The sequence below is a fragment of the Pleurodeles waltl genome, chromosome 4_2 (assembly GCF_031143425.1).
Source record: "Pleurodeles waltl isolate 20211129_DDA chromosome 4_2, aPleWal1.hap1.20221129, whole genome shotgun sequence".
In the NCBI taxonomy this organism is placed as follows: domain Eukaryota; kingdom Metazoa; phylum Chordata; class Amphibia; order Caudata; family Salamandridae; genus Pleurodeles; species Pleurodeles waltl.
The window spans coordinates 835,694,205-835,703,257 of record NC_090443.1 but is presented as its reverse complement, the minus strand read 5'-3'; the positions used below and the strand labels follow the sequence as shown (position 1 = coordinate 835,703,257).

At 41.1% G+C, this 9,053-nt stretch overlaps 1 protein-coding gene across 1 annotated transcript in view; it reads right to left on the bottom strand.

Annotated features, from left to right (window-relative positions):
- Positions 1-449: 449 nt before the first annotated feature.
- The window catches only part of PSMA4 (proteasome 20S subunit alpha 4), a 56,139-nt gene continuing 47,535 nt past the window's right edge, over positions 450-9,053 (bottom strand). Inside the window, exon 9 of the mRNA XM_069232562.1 lies at positions 450-706. Within this exon, the coding sequence (XP_069088663.1) occupies positions 552-706 (155 nt within the window). The 3' untranslated portion in view covers positions 450-551. The remainder of the gene's footprint in view (positions 707-9,053) is intronic.

Sequence of the window (9,053 nt, the reverse complement as noted above, 5' to 3'; positions counted from 1 at the left end):
GAGTTACTGTAACATATCGCACTGCAGGTATTACACCACAGCAGCCAGGCTACAATGGTAGGCATGAAACCATATTTTCCTTGTCATACTAGTGGATGGCACAATAGGTGATGTGGCCCACTGGAGACATTTAACTTTCTGTGCAATGGGTGCAGTTTCTACACCAAACACCAAGGCCTTACCGGAGAGTTAAATACAACTATCAGGAATTAGCTATTTTCTACATGTTTTAGAAGCTCAGAGCACATGCACTGGACAACAGTGCACCAGTGTGCAGTCTCTGGAAACCAGGAGTAAAATTCAGCAAAAATAGGTGTGACCAAAGAAAAATAAGCATTTTGGCACAGGCACTGATAAATAAATTAAAAAAAAAAAAAAAAAAAAAAAAAAAAAAAAGGGATTACTTTTTTTCATTTTATTTTGTATTAAAAATAAAGACAACTGAGGGATAATTTCAAATTCAAATTTATAAACTGTTTAAAGAGTAGTTCTTGCAGGGAAATAGTACACAGCCGGATGAGTAAACATTCAGAAAGCTCAATATACATATTTTATTTGTCTTTTTCTTTCAGTTCTTTTTCCTTTTTCTCCCGCTCCGCTTTTGCTTCTTCCTCCTCATGTTTTTTTATCAACTCTTCAACTTCTTTTTGCTTTAAAACCCTTATTTTTGTTTTTCCATTCTCTCTTGTCAGTGTTGCAATTTCAACTGAAAGGCAAATTATACATAAATGCATTAGTTGTCACAAAGAACAGTTGGGAATGCGTTAATTTACACTAAATACTAAAAATGTTTATATGAATGAGATTGTAAAATGAATTCGCTTTAGAAGCTCGCCCTAAATAGCTGCAAATTGAAGAAATATAAAGATCTTGGTAAAAGCTCAGAGCCAAGACAGTCTCAAGCATAGCCTTCGTTTTGAAACATAGTTTTTAATACAACTAACCAGGTCAATGGAAGAAATAAAATACAGCCAGTACAAAGTATAATTAGATAACAGGCAAAGAGGTTAGCATCTAGAATTAAATGATAGATGATAAAAGAAAAGAAAATTAGGGTAAAAGAAAATTAGAGAAATTCTTGCCTACTCGTAACAACAAGGTAGCGTGTATGAACTCAAGCATCAGCCTCTTTCAAAATCTGGAAAGCTGTATTAACCATCTAAATATGCTGTAAAAACATTACATTGAAAAGTTACAAAGAAGAAAAGGTAGTGAAAAGAATGGAAACGTTTAAGGATATACATCAATAAGTATTATTAAATAAGGACTTAGGTAACATATCTTCATTCTCGTAGTATTCAAACATAGGAGACCTACTAAATCAGTTCTACTAGCATACAGTCTTCATCAAGAGACCAACTCAGTCATTATTAGACTAAACTGGGCAATATTACCATAAATGCTAACTCATTCTAGGTATTTCAGGAAAAGTTATCTGGTCAATGATTCCAAATAACATGGCTTATTTGACTTCTCCCGAGATATCCAGAAATTACCCATGCATGATCAAAAAGTGTCTGTCTTGTAGTCTATGAGTTGTTAGGATGATTGTATTTCAAAGTGCATCTAGATGTATTTGGATTTTGTAGTTTGAAGTCAAGATCTAGTCTGGTTAAGGAGTGTTCAGATACCCCATGGTCAATTATTGAGCACTGGGATAAGTTGGAATGTAGAGAGCTAGTAGTAAGGAAGCACTCAACCTATGATTCTACCTCATGAATGGAAGATAAAAAGGTGTATTGTCTATCTGTCAGGTAGTGTCATAAGGACTCTTGTACTCCGCAGAGACTGCTCGGTTTGTGGCAGCAGCACCTCTGTGTTGAAGGTAACTGAGTCACTCCCACAGCAGATGGCAGCTGTTGGCCAAACCCTTCTGGTGCACTAGCAGCATCTCACTAAAACCCAACTGGTAAACGTGATATGTGGCAGCCTTGCATCAGTGAAAATCGTGGTGAAACAAGCCTCACCCTATTCTCTCCACATGAGATGCAGGACAGTTTTCAATACATTTAGTGAAAAGACTGCAATCTATGATAAACCACATAAGCTGCAATGATTAGGATAATGGGGAATAACAAAATCAGGATTGGGAAAATTAGAGATGTAAAGATGAACCCCATGATATTGTCATAATATGAGCATACAATAATGCCTACCTTAAAGCCTACTCTCTAGCCCCTGAGAGAGAGCATGGTGGTGTAAGCCAAATCTGTCCGTACAGTGTCCATGAGAAGCACACCCCACCCCTCTTACCATGGTACAAGGTCAGACCACCAGTCTCCAGATCAGGATCCTTGGAGACACAAAGGCTGAAGTCAACCAAAAACGGGGATGCAGTATGCAGGGAAATTCTGTCAGGAACCCTCTAATGTTCTTTGTCCTACAAGATGTTTTTTATAGAGGACATGTTTATGTTCATGCACAGTATGTACCTAAGAACCAGATTGTTTACGCAGTCTTGGGGCCAGCAATACAAAATATTATTCTATGTGCCTCGCATTCTGTTCTTGTGATTCCAAAGTAAAGAACATGATGTAAAATATGTCATCCACAGCACTGATGATGAAGCATTCGCTGAATAGCATCTGATAATTAAATTAAAACAATGCCACTAAAAGAAGCAATAATAAAAATAATAAAAATGAATACAGGAATGCAGAGCATAATAACTGGGTAAAGGGGCACAAGCCTAAGCTAAGCTATCATTGTGCCCTAACGATCAACTAAAATGGACCCGCGACACCCTTCCCTATTGCCAGAACAAGAGTGCAAAGTCCAAGTCCCAATGTTAAAAATGCGCTAATAAAAGCGTAAAAAAACTCTAGAAGCATAGTTAAAAACATACATAAAAGACACTGTCTAAGTCAACAAGCCTATCAGGCCAACAGACATGCCGGATTAAATGGCAATTTGGTGTCACATTTTACTTTTGAGAAAAAGCAAAAATCCAAATTCTAACAATAATCATGTTCTTGCAAAATAACTCTGAAGTCATCAAAGGAGATTGAGACCAGGAAGGACTCTACTTTGGCAAGTTGCAAGTTGATCAAGGTATTGGCAGAAGGATCCACGGAGCAAACGTATGCAGAAGCCACTGATGCAGACTGAACTACAGGTAGCACTGTCCATTGTGCCAGATGTTGTTGGAGCCAGCAAATCCACGAGTGGTGGCTCATAGGATAACTTACGAATCAACTGCAGTCTCAAGGGGCATGTTCGTGAATAAACCCTCATCGACAACATTAACAGATCCTTGTCCACAGGAGGTGCAGGCTGCATGGCAAGACACACTATAAGTGCCCATTTGAAGAGGTACCAGAGGCAATAGAAGACTGGCTGGACATATGTGTAGACTGAGCTGAATGTCAAAGATCATTCTAGCTCCAGCTCCACAAGCAAGGAAGCTCCAAAATACTGCATCATGCATTCACAACACAGCTGGGCTGGTGGTAGCTCCATCACTCCGTTTTGCTGAGAGAGAACAGCCACTATCAATCAAAACTAGCAGCAGCATATTAAAAATAGCAGCAGCTGAATTCCGCAAATTAATGATAAAGTTAAAGGGAATCCGTTTAAGACACTCGAAAAGAGTGAGTGTGAAGCACCGTGCTTCTGTGAGAGCATGGTCAGCCTTTAACTCTGTAAGCAGAAATCTATCTGTCCATCTTCCCTTTATGGGCTGACCTAATCAAAATATTATAGGGTCAGGTGTTATATTCCAGTCTACTCACTGTATTATTTTATTATGTTATATTCCAGTGTCATCCCCGTATTAAGGAAAAGTCCAGTTTGTTTCCATCTGGTGCATATATAGAGCTAATACCAAAAGCATGTTCCCTGCACAGTGATTTTGCAAAGGCAAAGTGACCTTCTACATCAATCTAGCACTGTTCTTGCAGAGGAAGCTGGCTGTTTTTCTGATATAGATTTCACCTGGCTCATAGCTGGGGCTAGATCATTCTTAAGACATGTTATTTTAAAATGAAACCGTCAAGTAACCTGGAGGCAAGGAGATTAAAACAAAAATGAACTGGATTTGCTATTGCAGGACACTGATAAGGCCACAAGCCATTTTCATAGTTTATAAAATGTACCCTTTGAAATGGCTCAGGTGTCATCTGTGGGCAATGTTTTGGTTTGCATTTAAAAATAAAAGGCTTTTTGCACTTTGTTCTCAAATGAGTCAGGATTAATATTTAGGGAGAGTACCTACACATAGTTAAGCCACCACAGACTGGCACACGAGAAACTTCAAACAAATCTGGAAATTAACGGACTTCATGATCACTAAAAAAAAAGGCAACTAAGTGAATTGACAGCATTAGGGTAGAACGGCAAATGCAGTGTGACCTGCCAACCAGCTACTCCAGGCTGAAACATGCTTCCAGCCTAACTATTTTGAACATGGTGAGTGCACAATGGGAACGTGGGCTGGGTGTGCAACTGGAATCGATAGGAATGTTAGTGTATTACATAGGAAATGTGCACAATGTAGGACCAGAGTGGCACCTGCAAGCTGTGGATTCTCCGGTATCTGTGAAGCTGGTAGGCACGTTATACTGAGATGGAGGCATCAGCCACAACAAAGGCAGGGAAATGAAGACGACAATGGTTAAAATGGCAAGACGCTAGCAGATGCTTGTGGGTAAAAACTGGTGCAGCAAACTCATCTTAGAACTCCTGCAGAAGAGATTGCCGTGCAATTCTCTGTTAACAGAAGGACTAGGTGCAAGCCTTGAAGTTGCAGACAGTCTTACTAAGTCTGCTGGAAAAGGGGTCTTAGAACGGAATCCCCACTTCAGCTGACCGTTTTGGATATTTCTCATTCACCTACGTCAAGGGTCCACACAAAGACTGGATACACTTTTTGGTTCTCCACACCACGTGTCCCTGACGCAATATGACGCTGGTGATCGTACTGGTGCTCTAATGCTGTCGGGCTGCTCGATTTCTTTTGGTTCACAACACAATGAGGATTTGACAATGACTCCCGAACCACATTTTTAACAAGACAACCGTTTTTGATTTGCCTCTTGTGCACTATATATTGTCATCTGAGCTGGGTTTCAGAACTCTGGAACTGTGATGCCTTGGCTCACCCCCTTTTTAGGTCAGGCATAGCAGCGCATAAGTGCTGCTTTTTCAAACGTGCTGGTATGTATTTGGGCTTTTAACCATGCCCACCGCACACCCATCACCATCACTCGTTCGTGGGCTTGCCTTTCAAAAATTCGTTCTTTTCGTTGGCAAATGCATTTAGTTTGTCCCTCCAAAGGGTGGTTTTGTTACCGACCCTGTTACATGAATAATTGCACGTTTGCTGATAACATTGACTGCAAGCAAACTTCTTTTTATTTGTGTGCATCTCCTTCACGCTCACGGTACCGCTTTGAATTGCCTCGCATATGTGAACTGTTTTACTTTTTATTTTCAGTTTGTGTGGCAAGAAATGTCCAGTTAGTAACTTTCAGTGCTAACAGCCCTAACTCCAGCAAACGCAAGACCCATTGCATTGCAAATTTCTATTTCATGTTTACAAGTTTTATCACACTCCCATACCACAACCTCAACATACTCCTTTCTTTGCACTCAATGTCGCTATTTTATCCACTTGAGACCAGATAGTGCCACACATCAGGGTTCCTCAAACACCCCTCAATGTTCTTCTTACTTGTAAGGCTCCCTGAATGGGACATTATACAAAAAGGAAAAGTTACTCTAATATCTTTGTTCCAAGTGAGCAAACATATCACTTCAACGGGAGACTCATCTCATTCAGAAAGACTCAGACAAGCTGAAAAGGATCTATGTAAAGGTCACATCCAGTAACTCTAAAAAAGCCATCCTTTCCTTTCTGCAAACCAGCCTCTGCCTGCACCAAGAAGTTTGGAGTGACCACATTCCCAAGAAAAACCTTGCCATATAGAATCCTTAAGACTTGGATCGACCCAGAAGGTAGACATACATTTGCTTATGTTTCCTTTACAAGTGACCACTGACTGTTTGTTCTCTTTAGGCACCAGATGCAACCAAGATTAGTTTTCAGACCGTTTTTTTTAGAATATTGACAAAATTCAGATGGACTACCACACTAAGTGTCAGAAACGGAATCTAGCACCTGATTCCATTCTGGAATGCACAGGCACACCCGATGCATAAAATAACAAAACATTGATGGGGATGTAATAGGTGACCATGGGATGATAGACTTCTGGAGACTATTGCAACCCACTGAAAAATAATTTATCTTCCCACTGAAAAAGAATGTATCTTCCTTCCTAATCAAGAATAGACTAATTTATTGTAATAGGCTCCTGCATGAAAGATGCTCTTTGGTGCAACATACTAGAAGGTGCCCTATTGGACCACTCCCCTGTGGTCCTCATCACCTCAGCTCACCAATGTTGGGAGATGACTGTATTTAGACACAAGCTTCATTTGAAAATAATGTGCTGCATGAGCAAATCATAACATACTTTTTTGGAAAACAAGGGGTCTGTACCATCAACACAGATGCTGAGGGTAACAAGAAAAGCACTGACATTGAGCCTAATGAGGGAAGATAAGGCCACATACAAGTAGTACATTGGAGAAACAATCCTGACTTGAACCTTTTGTCAAGTCTTTCAACAGACTTTATGTGGAAGACTTACGGTCCCTTGAGCCGACCAAATTCTCTCAACTTCCTCTCCGCAACTTCTGTTGAAAATGCACTGGCATCTCTTCAACAGCACCACTACAAGCAAGGGGAAAAAGCATGGAGGCATCTAGTGGACCAACTGAAAATAACCAGAAACACTGTAGAAAAACCCTACCTGCACGACAGACAACCATTCTCCACATTTTATGAAAATGTACTCTTTTGAGTGAAAGAGGAGAGCACCACAGAGAACCAGACTGTATATATTCACTTGCCACCTCAAGCTTAAAGGGAGAAGAGAAAGAGGCAGTCAGCGACAGGATAGTCCTATGCCCTTAATGGAAAGTAAATAAAAAAAAAAAAGATTAAGCCCAATGGTTACATCTCCAATGGTCCCTTTGGGGGACAGGTCTAAACAACAAAAATGGTGACAACGCCACAATTCAAGTATCTCTTCGGAATTTAGCCAAAGTACACTCTTTGAGTGTTATAGTGCAAACACACCGCTGTGCTCTTTCTTTCATATGGGGATAGCCGCAATCACATTTGAAGTCCATAAATTACATACAATTAAGCTGTTTGGGGGCCCACCAATGCCACACATGGAATCTTACTATTTAGCATATCAGCTCTCAAATCTAGCTAACAAGTCCCCTTGATTAAAAACTGCTGCACAATGGGCAGTCTTGGGATTTGACTTGATAAGCGTGGCTTGTGATATTGGCTACAAAAATGTCTATCTGGCAAAGCCTCCTATTTTGTATACTAATAATCCAGTTGTACAGACAAACATACTGGCATGGAAAGCAATTCCTAAGTGCTTAACTTAATCTACTCCTTTATAAAGTTGGCATCGTCATCTATTTGAACAGAGCTCTACAAATTGGAAGTTTAATGATATGGTGGGAGGGACTGATCTCCAAAGAGATCACTACTGTAGATCAACTTTATATAAGAGGACGCCAAACACTTTCGCACTCTATTGGAGGAATTACATATGCAAACAGACCAGCTATGGAGATATTGCCTGCGATCCCACCAGTTTAGACCACAACTATGGAAAGCCCGTAGTTTTTTGCATGCAAGACTTTGAGCTATCTCACTAGGAGAGAAAGGTCAGGCGGGGCAGCCGGTTCTTTGTCCTTTGCCTCCTTGTTCTATTCCTTCACTACCTCCTTGGCCCCTTCTGGCATCAAAGGCTGGTTCAAAGGTTTGACCCCCCCCCCCCCACCCCCCAAAATCGGTGTCCTTTTAGTCAGGACCAGTCAACTCCTTATGTTTGTGCTGATCTTCAGTCATTGAGTGTTTCAACGTTGAGGTGGCCTTAGAGGCTTTAGGATTTTTTGTTACCTTCTGCTGCTTGGTCTTTTCGGCATCCTTCACCACCTTTGTATTTGTGGTTTCTGCTCCCATGACGGTGCTCCCTTTGGACTCGGACTCTTCGTTTTGTGCTGGGTCGGCCTCTTTGCCATTTTCCTCATCATCACTGGAGAGGCGCAGGTCCTTCAGGGATTCTTGTGGTCTGTGGGTGTGAGTTTTTGGTGAGAATTCAGTACAGGCTTCACAGTCTTCATCACTGTGATCCTTCGGGAAGCACATGTTACAGGCTACTGGATCCTTCAGCGCGAACTGGAGTTGGCAGTTAGGACCGAATTTAAAGGGAGTATTCTCCATATCCCTTAGCTGCCCCTCTTCTTTGCATTCTCTGGCCACATGGTCCTCACCACCTGGGTGACCTTTTCTCTGTTCTCTCTACAAATCTTTAAAGATTCTTCAGAGCTACTCCAGTGTGCTTCCATTTTCGACGGTTGAAAAAATAATCTGAAAATGGGATTCATTTTGCAAAATCCACAGCTTTTCTGTAAGCTACTCTGACTTCAGTTGATGCCCCTTCATGTTTGGTAGACTGGCAGTCAGACAGACAGACATTAGCCCTGGGTCACAGTAGCTCTCTGAGTAATCTGCAGAGCACTCCCTTTGTTGGTCAAGAAGAACGTGGAAATAAAACAATGTGGGGTGGTTTGGGGCCCGTCTTTATACTGGTTTTCAAGTCTGGGGAAGTTGGTCCACTATCATATTTCCAAGAACCAGTTTGAGGTGGGTCCTTTCTATTTAATTTTCTGGCAAACACAGCCTCTGTGCAAGCTGATTGACCACACAGCAGGTGGTAATGGTGCTGACTCCAAACAGAATTATCCAGAACATAAGCATAACAGATTGTGAAACCTCTGTACCTGGCTGTCATCAACCTCTGTAACGTTCTGAGAAAGACAAAAGGGCAGGCCTTACCTAGAAACTTTCATACTTCTAAAACAGAGTTTACAGACTCTCCTCCATTCTTCTACCATCAACCAAAACAGAAGTGTTCAGAAAGGACTCAACAATCCCCTGATAAAAGATCCTCACTGAATTT